The sequence below is a fragment of the Marmota monax genome, unplaced genomic scaffold, assembly GCF_021218885.2.
Source record: "Marmota monax isolate L192 unplaced genomic scaffold, Marmota_monax_Labrador192_F-V1.1 WCK01_AAM20220418_F8-fsc00426, whole genome shotgun sequence".
Lineage (NCBI taxonomy): Eukaryota > Metazoa > Chordata > Mammalia > Rodentia > Sciuridae > Marmota > Marmota monax.
The window spans coordinates 389,484-413,604 of NW_026695037.1; the positions used below are offsets into that span (position 1 = coordinate 389,484).

Consider the following 24,121-nt stretch of genomic DNA (forward strand, 5'->3'; position numbering starts at 1 on the left):
AAGTGCCACAGGCACTTGTACAGTTCAGTGCCGCTAATTTGCTGCGCAAGCGCCATAAGGTAGCGTCGGTCTGGCGAGCGCAGGCGCACTTAACGGCGAACCGAGCGCAGCTGCTTCCCTGGAGCCTGCAGTGCGCAAGCGCGCAACATCTCCGTTTTCCTCCCCTCAGCCCCTTTCCCCCCCCTTCCTTTCCCCTTCACGAAGCCGGCTCTGGGGCACGCTCACCCCTGTGAGGAGGTCGGAGGCTGGAGGCTAAACTTGGGAGGCGCCCTCTCCGTTCCCGGAAGATCATGTACCACCCCAGCCGGGGGGCAGCCCAGCGTCTCGGCCCCTGCCTTCGCGCCTACCAGGCTCGACCCCAGGTGAGAGCAGAGGAAAGACGGGAGGGGAGGAGAGGGGGCGGGGAAAGACCCTTCTTAGAGCCGGTGCGTGGGGCGGAGCGCACGCCGGGTTCCGCGCAGGCGCAATGGCACCCCCCCGCCCCTTCCCACCTGTATGGATTGGCGTGTGGAGGGGGCTAGGGTCGCAGGCATGGGTAAGAGCCTCTGCCCGGCTGGTGGGGGCATGTTAGCTCTGTCCTGAGAGCGGGCGAGCGTGGTCGACGTCCAGGCAGCCTGGAGCGACTGCGTTGCGCCCGAGACTCTTTGATTACCTGTGCGTGGAGGTGATTTGAAGGGCAGGGGCAGAGGCTCGAATCCCGGCCGCAGCGCGGCAGGGAGTTCGTCAGCCCGGACCAGAACCGCAGGCCGTGCTGTGCAGTCCGCACATCCTGCATCTGGAGAGTGGTCCCGGCAGGAAAGCCGGACCCGGTGGACCCAATTCAGACCCCTGTGCATGGGCGGGCAACATGACCACGCCCCCATCAGAGACGCGCCTCTGGGTCACTGTCCGGGACTGAGGTACCCGCACGGCCCACCAGCCCTCCGGGAAGTGAAACTCCCAGGGGATTCCTTGGGAGCCGAGACTCGGGTCAAACCTTAGTGGGTGACTTCCCATCTTCTCAGTTTTAACGTTAGTAAACCGGGAAATGAAGTTCATCCTTTAATAGTCTACTATTTAGTGGCATAAATAATAGTGGCACTGAAATAATAGCTTCCATTTACGTTCTATTTTATGGGTGACAGAGTTTTATTTACATTCATTAATATCTTATAAAACCAAATGAGGCTTCATCATTCTTATTTATAAGAAACTGAGGTATAGGGATGAAAGTGCACAATAAAATGGGAACTTGGATTCCTAGCTTCAGTCGTACGTTCTTTTCCCTGTGCTACATTTGCCTGGCATATTAAATTATGGAGATGTCTTGTAGACTACATCATTTTCACTCAGAGTACAATCAAACCTATTATTCATTTACCAAATATCTATTCTCATATGATCCTTACTATAAGAGAAGTGAAACTAGCCCCTAGGATTGGTTGTTTTGGTTTTTTTGTTTTTTGGTGCTGGGGATTGAACCCAGGGCGTTTGACTACTGAGCCACACCACATCCCCAGCCCTTTTTTGTATTTTATTTAAAGACAGCGTTTTTGCTGAGTTGTTTAGGGCTTCAATAAATTGCTGAGGCTGGCTTTGAACTCACGATCCTCCTGCCTCAGTCTCCCAGACTGCTGGGATTACAGGAGTGCACCATGGCTCCCAGCCAATGTTGGAGTATTAATGTAAAGGCATTTGCTATTAATTGAGGGAGTTACTAGTACCTGTGGTACATCAAACTATTTCCTCCCATTTTCAGTAGAGATGGAAGTGAATCTGTACCTTTTTTTTCTTCTAGCAAGTCTCAGCTCCTCTGTCAGTAGTAGTAGGTGGGATTGGAAGCCTGTTCATGAGGCAACTGGATTCTTACCTTTTTCTCTTGTTCTGTCTCCTTAGGACCAGATTTCTTCTCGGACTCTACCATTCCCACCCCTTTGGCCCCACTCCACAACCACCACTTCCCCATCTTCTCCTCTTCTGTGGTCCCCTCGACTCCCACATCCTCCCTCCCAGCCTGTCCCCAGGCCTTGTCTACTACCTCTCCCTCAGATCCAGGCCCTCAACTCACCGTGGGTAGTTCTCCCTCCAGGAAAGGGGGAGGAAGGACCAGGACCAGAGTTGCACAGCCGCTGCTTAGATGGACTTCGGAGCCTTTTTGAGGGACCTCCCTGCCCATATCCTGGGGCTTTGACACCTTTCCAAGCCCCTGGAACTGCCCATCCTTCCCCTACCACCCCATCAGGAGATCCTAGTATGGAGGAACACCTGGCTGTCATGTATGAGAGACTGAGACAAGAGGTAAGTCAGTTCAAGAGTGGTCTTCATCTATAGTGGAAAAGAATATAAATAATCCTTAAAAATAGTTTAGTCAATTGGACTATCTTAGAACCATCAGGCAGGCATAGAACTGTGCTGTGAACATTTTCCCAAGGAAAAAGATGCTCTTTTATTGAGATTAAGGGAGGTCAAACTTGGGAAGAGATGACCTTTCACTCAGAGGGGATAAGAAGGCCCTAAAAATAGAAAACTGAGAAATTGGATCATCTTTATTTTCTACTGAGTTCATATCTCTTCTTCCACCTAGCTTCCCAACCTCTTCCTTCACTCCCATGACTATACTCTCTATTCATCCGATGTGGAATTTATCAATGAGATTCTGAGCATACGTACCAAGTAAGAATTGACATGGGTAAGGCTGGGAAGGGAAAAGGACCCAATGCTATACACTTGACTCTTTTTACTTCTTGGATTCTGGATAGCTTCTCACAAGTGTCTGCCATTCCTGTGACGGAAACCAGTTTGTTTTTCTGATTCTGTCATTGTGGAGATTTCTTTCCCATCATTTTTTCATAGGGGCCGGACATGGTACATTCTGTCACTGACCCTCTGCCGCTTCTTGGCCTGGAACTATTTTGCACAACTTCGGTTAGAGGTTCTACAGCTGACCCGCCACCCTGAGAATTGGACCCTACAAGCCCGCTGGCGGCTCATAGGACTTCCCATTCACATGCTCTTTTTGCGTTTCTACAAGCGTGACAAAGAAGAGCTTTACCGGTAAGAGAAATGGGAAAAGATCCAAACTATAATCAGTTCCTTATCATACCTTTTAAGACTTTGACTATCTAGTCTCCAATCCGTGAGTTGCCCTCACTTGAGGGATCTGTTTTATTCTATAGCAAAAACAATAAGGATTTTGAATATATTAAGAAACCTCTGGGCCAGGCACAGTGGCACATGCCTGTAATCCCAGCAGCTCAGGAGGCTGAGGCAGGAGAATCCTGAGTTCAAAGCCAGCCTCAGCAACTTAGCAAGGTGCTAAGCAACTCAGTGAGACACTGTGTCTATAAAAGAAACCTGAATTTCAATTTCTTCAGGTACCTTTACCTGGCCTATAGTATAGGTACTGACTTACTGAACATTGGAATCACCTAAGGATCTTTAGATATTGGTGCCAGACCGTTCAATTTAATTGCTCAAGGTGCAACCTCAGCTTTGCAATTTCTAAAAGTTCCCTCAGGTGATCTAATACGTAATAAAACTTAATAACTCCTCATTTGAACAAATGCTTGAGTTAAGCTTTGGGACCAGGGACCTTCTCCCTAAGTAAGCCTCTCTCCCCGATCACCAGGACCTATGATGCCTATTCCACCTTCTACCTGAATTCCAGCGGCCTCATTTGTCGACATCGTCTAGACAAGGTGAGTCTTGGGGCTAAGATAAAAGGAACATTTGTGTGCCCCTTCCCAACTGGCATTAACTGCTCTCCCTGCAGCTGATGCCTTCACACTCACCCTCAACGCCTGTAAAGAAGCTGCTGATGGGAGCCTTGGTGGCCCTGGGGCTGTCAGAACCAGAACCCAACGTACACGTGTGTTCCAAGGCCTGAGCCAAGAACTGGGAGGGAAGCAGCACTGAAGACTTTGCTACGCACAAGAGAAGGAGGTGGAGGTGGCCAAGAATCTTGAGCCAGCTGCTTTTCCTTTTCTCTCCTTCCTCTCCATCTCATGCTGTGTAAAGCTGCTGTGTAATTTAACTTGTAAATAATAAAGTAACAATATGGGATGGATTTGATGTCACTTTCTCTGGACTTCAAAAGTTTCCACAAGATTTATTCCAAAAATAATTTTATTTAGTAGATATTAAATAATATATGGAAGGAAAAGGAGGAGCTGGTGTCAGGTTCCATTTGTCTCCTTTCCTCTACCCTAGTTCTTCTCGTGTCTTGCCTATTTTTTTGGGCATTTTCTTAGCATGAGGATCTTCTAGCTCTTTGGCCTTGTAATAATGGGGAGCCACTTCCAGAAGCCAGCTGCTCTCAATCTCCAATACCTAGAATAAACAGAAAGTATCAGTAGTATTACCTTCTATCCAATTAGGAATTTTTTTAAAAGAAAAAAAAGAAGGCTGGTGTTGTAGCTCAGTGGTAGAGTGCTTGCCTAGCACATGCACAGCCCTGGGTTCGATCCTTAGCACCACATAAAAATAAATAAATAAATAAAATAAAGGTATTAAAAAAAAATTTTTTTTAGTTGTCAATGGGCCTTTATTTTGCTTATTTATATATGGTGCTGAGGATTGAACCTGATGCCTCACACTTGCTAGGCAAGTGCTCTACCACTGAGCTTTAACCCCAGCCCCCAATCACGAATCTTAAGTGTATGTGGTCAAACAAATGTTCTCTTTCTCTTTTTTTTTTTTTTTTGCAGTGGGGAGGTCTTTTTTTTTTTTTTTTTTTTTAAGAGCTTTTATAGTTATACATAGCAGTTGGGTTCATCCTAACTCATACATGCATGGAATTCAATTTCAGTACATGATACCGTACCTCTTTCCCTTTTGACTGAAGAGCTAAAGGAAAAGGTTCCTGGCTCTATACCCAAAAGGCAAACATACCTCTACGTGTACTTAAGATATCAAGTAAGCTATCCCTAAGAAAAGCCTAGAACAAAGAGACTAAATAAAGTATATTCTGTGAGGACAGACTACGTCTGCTTTGTTTGCCATTACAGCCCAGTACCTTAAAACACTGAGACAGTGGGCAAATATTTATTTATACACACACAGACACATACTGAGGATTGAAAATTAGGGGTACTTAACCACTGAAATATATTGCTAGCCCTTTTTTTGAGACAGGGTCTTACTAAGTTACTAAGGCTGGCCTCGAACTTGTGATCCTCCTGTGTCACTGGGGTTACAGGTATATTCCAGTGTGCCCAGCTTAGTTCTCAGATCTTGTAAGGCACTGAGAAGCTATTAGAAAGAATGGCTTGATCCTACCTTAAACAATTTATTTTCCTGTTATTGTGCCAGTCCTAGGAACTTGAACCTGGGTTCTTACCTTGCCAGCATAATTTCCCCATACAATCTCTGGGATGGTCCCTTACCTGTCTCATGAACTCCTTGGTGGTCAAGACAAGTTCATGGTAGAGCAGCCAGCGTGGCTGTTGCTCGAAGAGGGAAGAGTTGGGATGAATGAACACTGTCTGCTGCTGTTTCACAGTGCGATAGCCACTACGTGTCAGCCGTGCTGTGTGGTAAAAGTAGCCAGCAGTGATAGCCTAAGGAGTAGTCCAGAAAGAAAATCAACTAGAAAGGCGGGCCTAGGGGACCCCTGGCACTCACCACCTTCCTAATTCAGACTTTGGGAGAACTAGAAAGGTAAGGAATGTGTGAAGAACCCACTGAGAATAAACTAGTCTGAAGAAAAAGTTTTGGAGAATGTTTTGCATAAGGGGACTAGCTCAGGCTGGGGAACTGCTGCACACCACCAGTAGGTTCTGAGAGGACAACACTGACCTTGCGTACACGGATATAGTCCCCTTGGCAGGAACTCAGACCGACTTCTACTCGCTCCAAGAGCCCCTCTAGCTGTTCCCGCACATCCCGGGCTCGGCGCATAGATCTGAACTGTACAAAGTTCTCATAGCACCACTGGGAAGAGTAGCCACTCTCAGCCCACTGTGAAGAGGGTTCAAAAGAAAAGAGGTAGGAGGCCTTAAGTATACAGTAGACAAGAACCCCCCACACACTTCTCCCTCATTCCCATTCACCCAAGACCAGTGACCTGTGTATACACGTTTAGCAGAACCAGGTGGTCCCCACCAGGGAGGAAGAAGTTGACTCGGGCATTATCAGCATGGACAACCTTATCTTTGGGTCTGTAGAAGATGGAGTTGTTGACAGAGAGCATGGCAGCCACTGTCAGGATCTCCTCTGAACAGCTGTACCTGAGCAGGAACGAAAAGGACAAAAGGTCAAAGCAAAACACCTAGGAGGGGTGGGATTGTGGCTCAGTGGTAGAGCACTCACCTAGCATGTGTGAGGCCCTGGGTTCAATCCTCAGCACCACATAAAAATAAATAAATAAAAAGATATAAAAAAAAAAAAATCAAGAAGGAAAAAAAAAACATCTAGGAACAGACACACGAGGGGAAAAGTGATTGCTGTGATGGGGAAGCCAGTTAGGACAGTAGCTATACATCAGACAGCAGATTCTAGCAGCAGCAGTAGCAGCAGGAATCCAGGAGGGGGAGCCATAGGTGAAACAATTGCATAAAATGAAATGCATGGAGGCAGAGGCAGGAAACACTAGGACTTCTGAGCAAGGTGTGCATTATGTGACTTGAGGAAATATTTCTGACCTCAACCACAACACAGGAATAGCATTTAAAGGTGGTCTCCCACAGCTATATCTAAATGTCTCAGTCTGAAATCTTAGGAATCAGCAAGTTCCAAAAGCAATCTCACTTAACACATCTCAGATGGAAATCTTCCACTTTTGTTCATACTCCTAGGTTTTCTCTGTCTATTTAATATGAACAAGGACAGAACAGTGTTTTATATAAACCCCTATGGGCCTCAAAAAGGACACTAAGAGCTGGGATTACACACCTGTAATCCCAGCGGCTCAGGAGGCTGAGGCAGGACAATCAAGAGTCCGAAGCCAGCCTCAGCAAAACCGAGGCACTAAGCAACTCAGTGAGACCCTGTCTTTAAATAAAATACAAAATAGGGCTGGTGATGTGGCTCAGTGGCCGAGTGCCTGAGTTTAATCTCTGGTACCCCTTCCCCCCCACAAAAAAAAAGGGCACTAAGGAGCCAGGCATGGTGGCATACCTCTGTAATTCCAGCAACTCAGGAGGCTGAGGTAGGAGGATTGCAAGTTCGAGGCCAGCCTCAGCAGGCTGGGAATGTAGCCCAGTGGTGAAGAATCCCTGGGTTCAACCCCCAGTACCAAGATAAATAAATAAATAAAGGGCTGGGGGTACAGCTCAGTGATAGAGTGCTTGCCTAGTAGGTATGTCAAGGCCCTGGATTTCATCCTCAGTACCAAAAAAAGAAAGTGGGTGGGTGGAGACTACAATCATAGTTCTCTAATAACTTATGTGTTATATAATATTATGACAGAAAAAAAGAGAAAGAGACAAAGATATCCCCCCAAACAGGGGAGGTATGATTGATTTATGTTTAGGGGCCAGAAAGGGTACGAGTTCTTACTTCTCAGAAGCCAAGATCATTTTTGATAACATGGGGTCCACTGGCAGCTCTGCCATCTTTCGACCAGACTAAGGAGAGGAAAGAGAGTTTAGGTCAGAATTCCCTCAGATTTCCTTCCATCATGACAGGGATCCTTGGGGCACCCGAACCCCTTCCTTTGACCTGCCCCAGTCCATGTTGCCCTCCACCTCACCGTGGTGAGCTCCCCCAGGTGATTGAGGGCTCCCAGAGCGTACAGCTGCTCCAAAGCTAGCAGTAGGGTCTCATATGGTGGAGGGTCCAGGAAATCAAAGTGCATTAGGTCATGGATCCCTAGAGAAATGTGTAAAGGATACAACAGAGTTCCCACACAGGAACCAGTGATTCCGGCCCCCCTCCCTCCCTCTTTCAGGAAGCCCAATCACCTAAGCTCTTGAGCAGCAGTACAACATTGCCCAGGCTAGTCCTCTGGATCTCAGGCACTGTGGTCTCCTCCAGCTCATGCTGATAGGCCCAGGCTGTATACAGGCGGAAGCACTTCCCTGCAGCAACCCGACCTGCCCGGCCAGCCCGCTGATTGGCTGAGGCCTAGAAAGAAGAGGCTAGCTGATGATTTGGTCAGGGAAAAGAGAAAAAGCAGTATTTACACAAGTCATCTGGGAAAATACAAAATGCTTATTATCCCCCATTCTCTAAGAGCTCCTGAGATGGACTTCCCCTGTGGGATAATTCCACCTTTCTCTACCCATGGAGACCCAGGCTGACCTTGCTGCAGGGTGTGACAGTGAGCGACTCCATGCCTGTGCGGGGATTGTAGCTCTTCTGCTTACAGAACCCTGGATCCAGCACATAAATGATGCCCTCAATGGTGAGTGAAGTCTCAGCAATGTTTGTTGCCACAACCACCTGAGTGAAAGGATGTGGTTATTTTACTCTTGAAAAAAATTATCCTGGAAAACTAAGAGTAGAGAAGTAGATACAATGAGGAGCAGGAGCTGATAGAATTAGTGGCCAACATCAGGAGAGGGGGACAAGGACAGGAGAAGGGGAAAGAGAAGAAAGCAAGGAGAGTCAGCAAGGACATAATGCAAAAAGGAAATGGAAAAAGGATTTAGGGTTCCCCCTCCACCCTGAGGTTGGAGATGGGAGTGTCCAGGTTCTTTTCCCATCTTCCCCACCACCACTTTCATATTCATCTTCATACATCACTTTCTGTAACAGCCTCTAAACCAGTCTCCTAGCCTCTATCATGTGGCATCCAGAATGGTCCTTTTAAAATATAAACCCGTCATATTACTCCCTAATCCTTCCATGGCTTCCCATCCCATTCTAGAATTAAATCCAAGCCCCTTGAAGTCTGAGTCACAGAGCCTTTCACCATCTAGAGACTTGCATCAGCTGCTGCCTCTATGCAGCACTCTTCTCCCACAAGGAAGCTTGGCTCTCTCCCTCCCCTCCTTCAGCATCTGCTTCACCTTCACCTCACTGGAGGTTTCTCTACACCCAAGAAAAATAACTTCTTGCTATTTTCTCACCCTCACTCCCCAGAGTCACTTTCTATCTTCCTATGCTGTTTTGTATCTCTTCATAACAATTCCCACAAGTTGACATATGATACCACTTGCTACAAACTGACATTATGTATTTAAGGGCCCACTGTCTCCTCCCATTAGATTGAAGTTCTGGGAAGCTAGAGACTTTGTTTTGCTTATCACTGTATCCTCATCTCCTGGCACAAAGGAAGAATACATTTTTTTTTTTTGGAGGGGGGAGGGTCACTGGGGAAGAAATACAGGGTCTTGAGCATATTAGGCAAGTGCTCTACCACTAAGGCACACATTCAGCCCCTCATTAAACATTTGTTGAATGAAATCTCTGCTCAAAATCTTTTGATTGCCACTCACCTGTCTAAAGTCCAACTCTTTTGCCTGCCATCAGAGGTCCTCCTTCATCATGGCCCACAGTTGATCTGGTCTTGGCTCTCTGCTGCACCACATGAACACCCCACTAAGTCCACTAATTCCACTCTGACATCAAACACATCTTGGGCCTTCCTCTATTTCCCCAGTCACAGTTTTTTGGGGGCAGGGCACTGAAGATGGAACCGGGGTACTCTACTATTGAGTGACATCCTCAGCCCCCCCTTTTTAAAATTTTTTTTAGTTATGCATGGACACAATATCTTTATTTTGTCTATTTATTTATCTTATATGGGGCTGAGGATCAAACCCAGGGTCTCAGATGTGCGAGGCGAGCGCTCTACCACTAAGCCACAACCCCAGCCCAGTCAGCCCTTTTTTACTTTTTATTTTAAGACAGCATCTTGCTAAGTTGTTGAGGCTGACTTCCAACTTTATATCCTCCTGCTTCAGTCTCCCAAGTACCGGGGATTACAGGCCTGAATGAACCACTATGCCCAGTCCCCAGTCATTTTTCTTAAAGGCCCATATCAAATTCTTCCTCTTGGCTCACCAAGAGCTTCCCTTCTCTTCTGAATCTCTATAGTATTTACTCCCTGAATCATGCACTTAGCTGTTTCTTGGTTCACATCATATTCATTCTCTCTCTCCAGTCCCAGAAGTAAGGGACTGGCTGCTCCTTAGTTTCTGCAGCAAAGCCCAGCATATGCCTTATATGGGGGATGTACAGACTTTCTGTTTCACTACCCACTGTGTGAATTCTAGCATGGAAGAATTGAGGTTTCTTCAACTTACCTTTCGTGCCCCAGGTGGTGTGGGTTGAAAAATTCGAGCCTGCATGTCAGAGGGCAGGTTGGCATAAATGGGCAGCACCAGGAGCTCCCGAATTTTGGAGCCCAGGCGGCGGCAACGGTCCTGGAGCATCTCACAGGCAGCCTCAATCTCCTCCTGGATTTGGGATGGGAGAGCAACAGGGGTCCTAGAGTCACAGAGGCCAATAGGCTGGCCCAGTCTTTCCCTGGTATACATCATCTCCTTTCCTACCATGTCGCATACCTGTCCTGTCAGGAAGACCAGGATATCCCCAGGTGGCTGGGTCACATGGATCTGAAGTACAGATACAACACAGGCTTCTAGGTAGTCAGCCTCTGGAGCCTGGAAAGGGGGAAGACATGGTGTCACAGGATGGCCACTTGCTCAGACACACTTCTCCCAATTCATTATAACTTTATCCCAGTTCCCTTTAAACTTTCAATTGTACCCTTCCCTCCTTGGGATAACCTCCTCCAAAGGCCCCAGTTTCTCGCCTCAGACTCAAGCCTATCCTCCCTGAGAGGGCACCTTGGTATAGAAGATGTCAACTGGAAATCTGCGTCCAGGAATCCGGAAGACGGGGGCATCATCAAAGAATGTGGAAAAACGGGCAGTATCCAGTGTGGCAGAGGCTACCAAGACCTTGAGCTCAGGTCGGAAGCGAGCAACATCCTTGATTAACCCGAAGAGAATGTCTGTGTGTAGGGTCCGCTCGTGAGCTTCATCAACCATGACTACACTGGGGGAGAAATAGGGGGAAAGCGAGGGAGGAAAGCTAGGCAATGCAGGATTGGACACCAGGCCCCTGGATGAGAGGTACGCCATGAAACTAAAAGACCCAAAAAAGAATGTGGGGGCAGGGGTTCTAAGGAGTAGACAAGCCTCTCAGTTATGTAAGACCAGCAGAAGGTTAGGAAAGGCCTGGCACTGGTAGTCTACGAATTATCCCAGTATTGGCAGATAGAAGTGGCCAAGATGTGGCTGGGGCTGTAGCTCAGTGGCAGAGCACTTGCTTGGCATGTGTGAGGCACTGGGTTTGATCCTTAGCACCACATAAAAGTAAATAAATAAAATAAAGGCATGCTATCCATCTACAACTACAAAAAAATAAAAAATAAAAAGATTTTTTAAAAGTGGCCATGATGTAAAGGCTGGAGGCAGAGGCTGTGACAAGTCAGACATTTCTGAATCAGAGTCAAGAGTCTACTTAGATGTCTGACACAGTGGCACACCCCTGTAATCTCAGCTTCTCAGGAGACTTGAGGCAGAAGGAGTTCTGCCTCAAGTTCAAGACCAGTCTGGCAACTTAGTGAGTCCCTGTTTCAAAATAAAAAATACCAAAAAGGCCTGGGGTGTGTACCTGATGGGAAACTATCCTTGGGTTCAATCCTTGGTACCACAAAAACAAACAAAAAAGAGTCTGCTTAGTGCCAGAAGCTGCCCTTACTGGAGAAAGCAGAAGTAAGGATATACTTTTAAAGATGAATAAAAGCATGAAGGCAGGGGGTTGGAAGGGGAAGCATGTGAACATTAGACGAACTCTAGATAGAGCAAAGGGGGGGAGGGGCAAAGGGTGTAAAAAAGATGGTGGAATGAGTTGGACGTCATTTCCCTAAGCACATGTATGAAGACACAAATGGTGTGACTACACTTTGTGTACAACCAGAGATATGAAAAAATGTGCTCTATATGTGTAATATGAACTGTAATGCATTCTGCTGTCATATATAACAAATTAGAATAAAAAATAAAATTAAAAAAAAAACTGAGGGCAGGACTCTTTTCAACAAGGGAGGCTAGAGATGAACAGACAGACCTGAGCTGCCAGGACATAAACATATAGCAGCTCCCAGGGACCCATGGGGTGACTGCTGCTCCTTCTCTAGAAGGAGAACCTTCTAGAAGGAGAACGTTTCTACCCTAGATTTCAAAGGACTGCACAGATGCCTTGGTTCTTGCCTAACTGAGTTATTTGTATTACACCTTCTTTGGTTTTCTGGGTGGCAGCCAAGACCACAGGAGCTCACCTCCCCCAATCCCCACTATTCTGTACCTAGCCCTGACTGAATGTAAAGTCTCAGCCATTTCATAAAGTAGGCTGGCTCCATGGGGAAACCCCACACCCTAGACAGTCTTACAATACCTGGTCTCCCATAGGTTCCCAGAGATTTTTGCAAAACCTGTGAAGGATCAAATCATAACTGTCTTAAGTTCTCCACTATGATTCTCCAAGATCTGAAAGTCCACCCACTGAAAAGGTACAAATGCACATACTGCTTGGCCAGCTCACCCCACATACCCCTCTCATCCAAGAATACCTTCTCCCCTTCATTCAACCCTTGCTTGGCCATCTCCAGTAATAAGAGCTCAGTGGTGACAGACCAAGCCACCTTGAGATGTGGGCTAAGGACCTAGAGCCAGGCACTCTGACAGCCCCTATAATCTCTGCCCCTATGAGGGTTACATGGCTCTTGATATTGAGCTGATCTATCTCCCTGTATCTGCCCCATGGTTCCAAGTGGTGACCTCTGGTGTAATGTAAAACAAGTGTAATCCTTCTTAACCATGTAACAGCCCTTCACATATTTTGAAGAAACCAGCATGTGTCCTAAGCTTTTTTCCTCCAATCTGAACATCCTGGGTGTCTTCAAATGGTCTACTCATACAATTCAAGTCCCCATAGCACCACTCCACCATCCTGATTTCGTGAACTCTGGAAATGAATAGGCAGTGGGGCAGGTTTTCTCTGCAATCTATTCTTTTCTCCAGCCCCAACTCCATGGACCTGCAGGTCAGCTCTAGGACCATTGGAACCACACAGATTCAAGACATGGTGGGTTAATCAGAACTCAATGGCCAAATTAGCCAGATGGAAAGAAAGAGATTAAATGATACAAGAAGTCACTGAGGGGGAGGGGGCAGCAGGACAGAGGGAAGAGAAGACAGGTGGCTCTCCTCAGAGGGGCAAGAGCCTGTATGATGTACCTGTAACTTGCCAGGTCAGGCTCAGAAAGGAATTCCCGGAGAAGCATCCCATCTGTCATGTAGCGGAGAACTGTTCTCTCTGATGTGCAATCCTCAAATCGGATGCTGTAGCCAACCTGGTTAAGGGACCATTGGTGACCAAGAGGGGGATGGAGTTCCCCAAGGGGAACTCAGGGACAGAGGAAGAAGGACCAATACCCAGACCTATGACATAAGGAAAGTGTGGACTGAATCCCAGATCCTAGGGGTTTCCCTCACCCATGAGTCCCCAGAGTCTCACCTCATTCCCAAGCTTCACACCCATCTCCCGGGCCACTCGGGCAGCCACACTCATGGCTGCAACTCTCCGGGGCTGGGTGCAGGCAATTTTCATACCCTTCTTTGTGTAACCCTGAATGACAAAGAAGAAAGAAGGTTCCAATAGCTCTGTGGTAGAAGATTTTCCTTTGCTAAATATGGCCCCTGAGGCCCAATCACAATTCAGAGAAAGAAGTTATAAAAGCCAGGTGGGGCAGGAGGAAAGGAAACAATGGACAGAAGATTAAAATCAGAAAAGAAGGGCAAACAGATAGGATGACAGACAGAAGGTTCTCCAAAGAGGTGCTCAGCCAGCCCTGTAGTCCTACTCTTTAGGTTACCAAGGACAGGGCACCACACCACACTCCATCTATCTGTCTATACATCCTTCCAATCTGAACATCTCCAAGGCATAAATTACACAGCAGAAAATAAGAATAGAAATGCAAAAAGGGTCTGCTGTTTATTCTCAAGATTCTCATGATTTAACAGGAAAAGCCAGGGAAATGAGACTTAAATATCATGTAAAGGAGCTCATTGATGAGTATTATGCTCATCAATGCCCTGGGCCTGGGACCTGGAGAGTGATGACCATACCTCTTCAAAAAGGTACTGTGGGATTTGGGTGGTCTTCCCAGAGCCTGTCTCGCCTTCAATGATGAGGACTTGATGATTTGCAATGGCAGCCAGGAGTTCCTCTCGAAATGGGAACACAGGGAGGCTTCGGCGGACGGCCTGGATAGACTCCTTCTGCTGAGCCTGGGCTGAAGAGGGTGGAGCTGATGGCTCCTAAGGAAAAAGAGGGTGGGCTGTGAGCCCCACAGCCAGTTCAGGGCCTCCTCAGAATGTCTCAAAGCTCTCCCTCTCACCTCATCACCCTGAAGCTGAGTGGCACAGACAAACTCAATGGTCTCCTCCTCCTCCAGCACCAGTTGATATTTGGGTTCCTGGGAGGCAGCATCTCGGGCTCCAAACTTCAAAGATGCTGCCCCTAGACGGGCCTCCTCCCATCGCCGCTGCTCCTCCCCAGGAGCACCTGATTCTTCCTCCACTAGGTCCACAGCACGAGCTGGCTACAAAGAGGAGACATATGAGGACATGAAAACAGGGGATGCCCTCTATGCCCAGTCCCCACCTCCCTCTTCATTATCTCCACCCACTGCAAAAAGCAAGAGAAGTAAAGAGCCAGGCAAGGTGTTGCCCCTCCAAAGTTTCACCTCACCACCGCACCTGTCCTCGGGTCTCCTTGGGCATATGGTAGCGGTTGGTGGCCTCCAGCTTCTCCTGCTCACCAGCTGCCCGGTACTCCCGGGCTAGATCCCGCACTCGCCGTTTGTATTTGAGCTCCCTGCGCTCATGTCGGCTGAGCTCCACATCCCCAAAGAGGAACTCCTCATCAGCCAGCTCTGCCTCCAGATCCTCCAACTTCTCTCGCTCCCGCTTTGCCAGGTACTCTCGGCGGGATTTTTTTCGTAGTTCAGGGACCTGGTTCAGGAAGGAATAGTCAAATAAATCCTCATCTTACTAGAGCAGCAACACCTTTCCCTAGCTACCTCTCAATATGAAAAATTCCCAGACAATAGGTGTAAGAATCTAAAGACAGACCCTTCACACTCCCTTGCAAGCAAAAGATTTGCCCAAAACTGTACTTTTTTTTTTTCTTTCCAGTACAGAACCCAAGGTCACTCTACCACTGAGCTATATCCCCAGCCTTTTCTATTTTTTGAGACAAGATCTCACTTAGTTTCCCCAGCTGGTTTCTAACTTACATTACTCCTCCCTCAGCTTCCTGAAAAGCTAGGATTATAGATGTGGTCACCACACCTGGTTAAAGGGGCTTCTTTGGAATGCCACATGCTGACCCCACAAATTGCCCTTCTAGCAGCTGAATCTAGTTGGAAGCACCTTCTGGGCAGTGTTACACTCTTTGTCAAAATAGATACATCACAGCAATTATTTGAATACTTGATTCTATTTTACTAAAAAGTAAGTGGAAAGGGTGAAAACAAAAAGAATGATCCAGTATTTAGAAGCATAGATCTCAAACTGAAAATGAGAAACAAAGATGGAAACTACTGGGGGTGCCAACTGTGGGCAATCTTCAGCCCTAATTTATATGCTCTGATCTTAAACTCAAAGAGAAGGGATTAAAAACCGATCAGGTGGGCCAGGCATAGTGGAGCATGGCTGTAATCCCAGGTGGCACATGCCTGTAATCCCAGCTGCTCACGAGCTTGAGACAGGAGAATCGTGAGTTCAAAGCCAGCCTCAGCAATGCATCTCAGTGCGACCCTATCTCTAAACAAAACACAAAATAGGGCTGGGGATGTGGCTCAGTGGTCAAGTGTCCCTGAGTTCAATATCTAGTACCAAAAAAAAAAAAAAAAAAAGAAAGAAAAACCCAGTCAGGCGGGGCTGGGGATGTAGCTCAGTGGTAGAGTGCTTGCCTCACACAGGTGAGGCACTGAGTTTGAGCCTCAGTACCATATAAAAATAAATAAATAAAATAATAAAGGTATTGTGTCCATCTACAACTAAAAAATATTAAAAAAAAAAAGGATCATGTATAGAAATTGAGACTATAGCACAAGAGAGTATTTCTAGAAGGCAAAATATAATCAGGGACACTTAGCTCTCTAGGACTAATCTTTCCCCCTACAATGTGGCTTCTAATGGTTAACCTGTGACACAGACTTTTCAGGGCCAATGATAAGAGAGAACTGGCATTATCGGAACATCAAAAAGAATAATGGGGGCTGGGGATGTGGCTCAAGTGGTAGCGTGCTCGCCTGGCATGCATGCGGCCCAGGTTCGAGCCTCAGCACCACATACAAACAAAGATGTTGTGTCTGCCGAAAACTGAAAAATAAATATTAAAAATTCTCTCTCTCTCTTTAAAAAAAAAAAAAAAGAATGATAGGAGATTATAAAGTATTAAAAATAATAATTCATGAGTCCAGAAAACAAAAAAAATGGGGAAAATAATTTTCATTATCAGTGAAATAACTATTACACAAAACTTCTTATGTGAAAATTGGTAATTAAAATAAAAATATATCCCTTTTTTTTTAATATTCTTTACTTGTCGATGGACTTTTTTTTTTTTTTTTAATGTGGTGCTGAGGATCGAACCCAGTGCCTCACACATGCTAGGCAAGTGCTTTTCCACTGAGCTACAGCCCCAGTCCTTACCTCACCTTTTAAAAAAGAATTATAGCCAGGCAAGGTGGCACATGCCTGTAATACCAGTGGCCCAGGAGGCTGAGACAGGAGGATGGCGATTCAAAGCCAGCCTCAGCAAAAGCAAGCCACTAAGTAAGTCATGAGTCCTGAATGTATTCTGGTTTGGAAAAGTAGTTTTTAAAGACATTGGAGCCAGGCACAGTGGCATACGCCTGTAACCCCAGGGACTCAAGAGGCTGAGGCAGGGGAATCACAAATTCAAGCCAGCTCCGCAATTTAGCAAGGCCCTAAGCAACTTAGTGAGACACTGTCTCAAAATGAAAAAGGACTGAGGATATAGCTCTGTGATATAGTGCCCCAGGGTTCAATTCCTAGAGGAAGGAAGGAAGGAAGGAAGGAAGGAAGGAAGGAAGGAAGGGAGGGAGGGAGGGGGAAAGAAAAGGTATTTGGAGATGCAGAGATGTTGTGCCTGGAACAGTGAGACAGCTACCCTGAACCTGCCCTCTAGCCACCCCCTCAACAACATTCCAGCTGCCTTATGTCTCACTAAGTCATAGGAAAAGGGAGAGCTAATGTTTCACTCAATTATATACAGTGTGATTTGATTTCTAAAGAGTCAAGGAGGATTTAAGCCGGGCGTTGTGGCACATGCCTTGTAATTACAGCAGCTCAGAAGGCTGAGAAAGGAGGATCACAAGTTCAAAGCCAGCCTCAGCAAAAGCGAGAAGCTCAGCAACTCAGTGAGACCCTGTCTCTAAATAAAATACAAAATAGAGCTGGGCTTGTGGCTCAGGTTGAATGCTCCTGAGTTCAATCCCCAGTACCCCACAAAAAGAAAGCATAAAGGAGGATTTGTAGTGGATTCCTTCTCTCTACGACTTAAATCCATCCTTATGAGTTCCTAGCAACCAAGCCTCCTCATCTAGAGACTTAATCACCCCTATCAACATTCTCACTGCATTTTCTCTGTTTAACTTTTTCCTATAGCTAACTACTCCATCACAAATTCCTTTTGTCCTCTGATCTTGGCTTCTTGGACCCTGGGACTTACCATGGCTTTCCGGTCTTCCTCGGCCATCTTGAGGCGCTTCTGAGCCTCTTCATAAGCCTAGAAGAAACCAATAGTGTCAGAGATGAGGTCAAAAAGTGCTCACACCCATGATCACTTCCATTTGAAATCATGAGAATCATTCAGATGTACCCTTTGAAAGGGTACAAGGTATGTTCCCTTTCAGTAAAGAAGGCTTTCTATGTACAACAGAGTTGCCTTAGCCAAAAAACTCACAGTGGTCCTGTGACCACAGAGAGGAATACATCACTGGAGAGAGCTCTTTTTTTTTTTTTAATTTATTTTTTTAAAGAGAGAGAATTTTTAATATTTGTTTTTTAGTTTTCGGCGGACACAACATCTTTATTTGTATGTGGTGCTAAGGATCGAACCCAGGCCCCACGCATGCCAGGCGAGCACACTACCGCTTGAGCCACATCCCCAACCCTGGAGAGAGCTCTTTATCTTTCTAAAGATCACAATCTCTGTAATTATAACTAATTTCAAGATTTCACCTAAGGTCCTAGGGGATTTATAGAATATACTACTTCTCCACACCTTCTTGTCTGACCTCTCCAGGACATTGCGAGTCCGATCCTTGTCTCGCTGCCGGACCCGCTCAGCAAAAGCATCACGTTCTTCCAGATCCTGAAGGCGCTCCCGTTCTGTCCGTTCCCACTCATCCTCTGACTCTGGCTTCTCAGTCTGCTGTTTGCTTGCCCTGTACCTCTCCCAGGGCATCAAATAAGACATTCAGAAGGCTTATCATCCCCATGTCCACTCACTCCACCCTCTTTGCCCTTGCTTCTGACTTACCCTGTCTTGTTCTTCCCTGTCTCAGGAATCTCTTCTTCCTCTTCTTCCTCCTCCTCCTGGTGTTTCTTCCTGAGGTGTTTCTGTTTCTTACGCTTCTTATGTAGGCTGCTCCCAGTTCTACCCACAGTTTCCTCACTACTTTCCTCACTGTCTTCCAGCAACTTGTATGATCGGTTCTTCTCCAGTAGGGCTCGGGCCTCTCGCTCCGCTGTCCGAGCTGGCTTTTCTACTACCACCTTCCTTGGAACCTGTCAGCAGAGGATGAAACAAAGGTGTGTGAGAAGCTTTTTTTTGGTACCGGAATTGAACCCAGGGGTACTTAACCACTGAGCCACATTCCCAGACCTTTTTAATATTTTATTTAGAGACAGGGTCTCGCTGAGTTGCTAAGTGCCTCACTTATCCGCTGAGGCTGGCTTTGAAATTGCCATCCTCCTGCCTCAGCCTCCCAAATTACTAGGTGTACAGGTGTGTACCACCACACCCAGCTAGAAATTCCTTGATCTTAATCTGACCTTTAATCTCCCTCTTTCACATGGCTTTACCCCATGTTCATTAACTTGAAAGGGGCCCTTCAGCTTATGAATTTCCTTTCAGTCACCATTTAACAAACATTTATTGAAACCTGTGCCGTGTATCAGGTATATGCTAAGTACTAGGGATACGGGAATAAACAAGAGACAAAAATGTCTGCCCTCATGGAGCTTACATTCCCAAACCCAATTCTCAATTGCCTTTCTCATAGCTATATTATTCCCAATGATTAAGGCATTCCTATACAAGGACTAACATACTACAAGGGGTATTTTGCAACTTTTGATAGTGCCTGTCACAGGCCTGAGTACTAGACTCCAGGGATTCACTGGTGAATAGTACATCACGGAACTTACTTTTCCTTTTCTTTCTCTCTCTCCCCATTTTATGGCAATAGAATGCAGGACTTCCTGCATCCTATACAAGTGCTCTACCACTGTACAGCCTGAGAGGTTTCCATTTCCTACACTTTTTCTGAAGGCTGCTCCCAGTCCTACCCACAGTCTCCTTGCTACTCTCCTCACTGTCTCCCAGAAACTTGTAAGATAGATTCTTCTCCAGCAGAAGTCAGGCCTCTAGCTCTGTTGCCCCAGCTGGCTACCCCTGAGCCCAGTCTTACATTCTAACCTCATTTCTCATCAAGCACTATATGGGACAGCCATAATAGGCTATCTGCCATTCTCTGAACACTTTCACTTTTTTTTAAATTTTATTTTAGTTGTAGATGGACTCAATACCTTCATTTTTTAAAATTTATTTTTACGTGATGCTGAGGATTGAACCCACTGCCTCACACATGCTAGGCAAGCACTCTACCTCAGAGCTGCAACCCCAGTCTCACTTTCACTCCTTATATACACTTACTTAGCACCTGTTCTGTAAGGCAGAAAACTGTTAGGTAGGAAGAATACAAGACAAGAAATGCACAGTCCTGTCCACCAGTTCACTTTTACATATACTCTTACTCTTTCCCATTCTCGACCTGACAAATTCCAGGGAATCTTTGGGCCTGCTTTTTCTGATCACTTCTCCCATCTCTCCAACCTCCCACATCATTTCCTACACACCTCTTATAACCTCGCTATGCAAAGTGTAGTTCCTGACCGTCAGCATCACCTGGAACTTGTTAGAAATGCACAAGACTGCTACCTAATCTGCATTTTGGCAAGGGTCCTGGACGAATCATATGTAGGTTAAAGCTCCAGAAACAATTCTCTATAGTACTTAACCCTACACTTAAACCTTCCATCTTCTCCACTGAGCTGGATAATCAGCACCTGGCTCAGTCCCTAGGCGACAACGGACAATAGACAAATGTTTGTGAATTAAACTTACTTAACTCCTCGGATGACCAACTTCCCTAGTGCAGGTAAAAGCGCCCTCCCCTGTTCCACCTCCTCTACCTCCGCTCCCACGCCAGGCCCCACCCACCCCACCCCGCCCCGCCCCGCCCGCTCGACACCTTGTTCCAGAGTTTCAGGGCAAAATCCCGGGCCGGCCCGCTGAGGTCCAGGGTATCGGTGTCTCGTAGGCGCTGCACAAAATCCTCGGCGGAGGCACAGCGCTGCGCTGTACCAATCAGGAACTGCGCGACGTGCCGCTCGCTGAGCCCCAGCACCGAGTGCAGCTCCTCCTGAACCCAGCGCTCCAGCCCTGCAGGCGTCGCCATGGCGACCCACGCTCCCTGCTAGAGCCCCGACGCGTCCAGACCAGCCGCACTGATAGCCCAGAGTGTCGAAGCCCTGGAACCCTAGGCCAGAGCCTCAGCCCCACGAGGGAGCTGCCTTAGTACTTGTGTTCAATTTTCGGGAGCTCAAAGCCGTCTTTCCGTACTGCGGCGCCCGGAAGGGGCTGCGCTTTTCCGGCCTAAGCCCTATGGTGGCCGAGCGAGTTCAAATTTCGCAGAACCGTTCCCTAAGGTGGGGATAATAAGCTTTCATTTCCATCCTTATTCAATCTCTCCGTCGCCCCCTGAAGGTCAGTATGCAAGTGCTCTGCTCACTCACTGACTAAAAGCAACCAATTTATTAAACGCCTAATGGATGCTAGGCCTTTTAAGTAGCTGGAAGTAAAGCGTAGAGCAAATCGGACAAAAATCCCATAAGAAATATGCATTCAGGGTTCAAGGAGCCAAGATACATAATAATTAAGTAAAATATATAAGCTCTATGGAGCCAAAAATAATGCAGGATAAGAAGAGGTTAGGTTCGATTTCAAATGGGAAGATCAGCATATACATACTTATATCAAAGATTAGGGGCTGAGGTTGTGGCTCAGCAGTAAAGCTTTTGCCTAGCACGTAGAAGGCCCTGGGTTTGATCTTCAGCATCACATAAAAATAAATAAATTAATAATAATAATAATAATAATAATAATAATAATAATAATAATAATAAATAAAAATTAAGGGCTGAAGTTGTGGCTCAGAAGTAGAGCTCTCCCTTAGCACATGGGAGGCCCTGGGTTCACGCGCGAGGCCCTGGGTTTGATCATCAGCACCACATAAAAATAAATAAATAAAATAAAGATAATGAGCACAACTACTAAACACACACACACACACACACACACACACACACACACACATATATATATATATATATATATATATATATATATAATTTTTTTTTTAAATAAAGCAGGGGCCTGGGGTTGTGGCTCAGTGGTAGAGTGCTCGCCTAGCATGCACAAGGCACTGAGTTCGATCCTCAGCACCACATAAATGTAAAACAAAGATGTTGTATCCACCTAAAAACTTAAGAATACATATTTAAAAATAAATACATAAATAAATAAATAAAACATTTTTTAAAAATTAGTCTGCACTGATTAGAAGTGACCTTTTCTAAGACTGGTAACTGCAGCAGGAGTGAATATAGGTTAGGCATAAGGGAGGACTTCCAAGCAAGAGGAAACTTGGGAATTAGGGAAAGCTGTTCAAGGGGAAGAAAAATCTGCAAACTAAATGGACTAATTGTTTTGCTGACACCTTAATAAATTACTGGCAGCTGCTTATTTAAAAATAAGCAGTGGGCTGGGGTTGTGGCTCATTGGTAGAGTGCTCACCTAGCATGTGCAAGTCCTGGGTTCGATACTTAGCACCACATAAAAATAAATAAATGAAGGTATTGTGTCCAACTACAACTAAAAATAAATATTTAAATAAATAAATAAATAAATAAAATTAAAATTAGCAGTACCAATAGGGGCATGGTAAAGAGGTTGTAGTCCCCTGTTGTTGGGAGGCTGAGACAGGAGGATTACTTGAGCCCAGAAGTTGAAAGTAGTCAGGGTGATGTAGGAAGATCCTATTTTTTAAAAAATTTTCTTTTAGTTGTTAATGGACCTTTATTTTATTCATTTATTTATATGTGGTGCTGAGAATCAAACCCAGTGCCTCACACATGTGAGGCAAGAACTCTACCACTGAGCCACTATCCCAGCACCAGGAAGACCCCAATCCTAATCAATCAATCAATCAATCAATAAGCAGAATCTGTTATTTACTTTACAGCAGTCTGATCTCTGTGGCCCTTCTTTAGACTTTTTTTTTTTGGTACCCAGGATTGAACCAATGGCACTTACCCACCAAACCACATCCCCAGCCCTTTTTTTAATATATTTTATTTAGAGACAGGGTACCACTGAGTTGCTAAGAGCCTCAGTAAATTGCTGAGGCTGCCTTTGAACTCTCCTGCCTCAGCCTCCCAAGCCTCTGGGATTACAGGCACAGCCTGGCCCTTTCTATTTTTTGAGACAGCTTCTTCCTTAGTTGCTGAGGCTGGCCTCAAACTTGTGATCTTCTTGCCTCAGCCTCAAAAATATCTGAAATTACAGGCTTACACCTGGATACACTTTTATGGGCACCTGGATACAATTTTATGATTAATTGGATATGCCAGACACTATAGTTAGGAAATAAAAATTACTATTCTAGTGAAAAGCCACAGGTGAATCCATACTTTTTATTTTTTTGACACATCATTTACTATTTCTAAGATGTACTGTGGCACCTCTGGGGTCTCAGAGCTTCCTGTCTCTCTTTTCCTGGGTCACAATTGATTAGGATCTTTATCTAATTAAATACTAATTTTTTTTCTACACCCTCATCTTCTCTGCTCACTCTTAACACCTTGCTTATTTCCTTGCTGGTAAATTTAAGAACTTTGACATATGCTTAAGGTCAATTTGTCTAGTACATTTTGGGTTTGGGTAAAGAAAGGGTCTCTAACTAGTCTCACAGAAACAGCTACTCCTGAGGCTGAGGCAGGGGGAATATTTGAGCCCAGGAGTTTAAGACCAGTCTGGGCAACTTAGTGAGACCATCTAAAAATAAAAATAAAACAAACCGGGACCGGGGTTGTGGCTCAGTGGTAAAGTGCTTGCAGAGCTTATATGAGGCACTGGGTTCAATTCTCAGCACCACATATAAATAAATAAAAAATAAAGGTCCATTAACCATTAACATCATATATATATATATATATATATATATATATATATATATATATATATGTGTGTGTGTGTGTGTGTGTGTGTGTGTGTGTGTGTATTTATTTAACACTTCAACTCAGAGTAACTTCTGCTTCCAATTGTTTCTTTTCATCTATTCATTCATTTGGTCATTTATTCTAAAAGTAACTTTGTGTCTACTAGGCTCCAGGTATGCGGATACTGCAGTGAACTTAAATGTCATTATATATATATATATATATATATATATATATATATATATATATATATATATCTGATGAGTCAAATAACATGATTCACATTTGTAGAAAATTGAAATTCTTTGAAATGGGAGAATCAACTATATTGGGCAGCAAAGCTATAAATTACTGATGGTTGTTAAATCTTTAGGAATAAAAAAATCCATCGTCTACCAGAAGAAAACTTTTTCCAGGACCCTGCACTTCTGGATCCACTAAATTTTGCAAGTTTCCGGAGATTTACTATTTATAGTCCCAACTCTTTGAGTAACTGTCCCTAGAGCTTGTGTGTCATACACAAGCTGCTGACTACTTGACTACCTGACTGCTTGCATTGAAGCCAGCTTTGAAATACTGGA

The 24,121-nt window shown here is 45.4% G+C and overlaps 2 protein-coding genes across 5 annotated transcripts; one reads left to right on the forward strand and one right to left on the reverse strand.

Annotated features, from left to right (window-relative positions):
- The first annotated feature begins 92 nt into the window (after nt 1-92).
- On the forward strand, nt 93-4,045 carry CUNH6orf136 (chromosome unknown C6orf136 homolog). Of its 2 annotated transcripts, none has more exons than XM_046427657.2 (6): nt 93-362; nt 1,876-2,277; nt 2,564-2,652; nt 2,833-3,033; nt 3,608-3,677; nt 3,752-4,045. In XM_046427657.2, exons 1-6 carry the CDS (start codon nt 291-293, stop codon nt 3,863-3,865), a joined length of 948 nt encoding a protein of 315 aa, XP_046283613.1. In that variant the 5' UTR covers nt 93-290; the 3' UTR covers nt 3,866-4,045. The 2 variants fall into 2 exon arrangements, with proteins under 2 accessions (XP_046283613.1, XP_046283614.1); XM_046427658.2 differs by lacking the exon at nt 93-362 and adding an exon at nt 424-535.
- Nucleotides 4,046-4,086: 41 nt separating this feature from the next.
- On the reverse strand, nt 4,087-20,905 carry Dhx16 (DEAH-box helicase 16). 3 transcript variants are annotated; one of them, XM_046427644.2, is made up of 20 exons: nt 20,513-20,904; nt 18,517-18,764; nt 18,259-18,421; nt 17,704-17,760; nt 14,700-14,954; nt 14,339-14,542; nt 14,067-14,258; nt 13,453-13,563; nt 13,173-13,288; nt 10,716-10,926; nt 10,431-10,529; nt 10,170-10,322; nt 8,221-8,361; nt 7,881-8,043; nt 7,670-7,788; nt 7,477-7,544; nt 6,044-6,206; nt 5,776-5,937; nt 5,364-5,537; nt 4,087-4,308 (listed from the first exon to the last, which is right to left on the reverse strand). In XM_046427644.2, the coding sequence occupies exons 1-20, from the start codon at nt 20,717-20,719 to the stop codon at nt 4,180-4,182; spliced, it is 3,135 nt and encodes a 1,044-aa protein (XP_046283600.1). In that variant the 5' UTR covers nt 20,720-20,904; the 3' UTR covers nt 4,087-4,179. The 3 variants fall into 3 exon arrangements, with proteins under 3 accessions (XP_046283600.1, XP_046283599.1, XP_058429690.1); XM_046427643.2 differs by having other exon boundaries at nt 18,259-18,427; XM_058573707.1 differs by lacking the exon at nt 4,087-4,308 and having other exon boundaries at nt 5,366-5,506; nt 18,259-18,427; nt 20,513-20,905.
- Nucleotides 20,906-24,121: the final 3,216 nt, after the last annotated feature.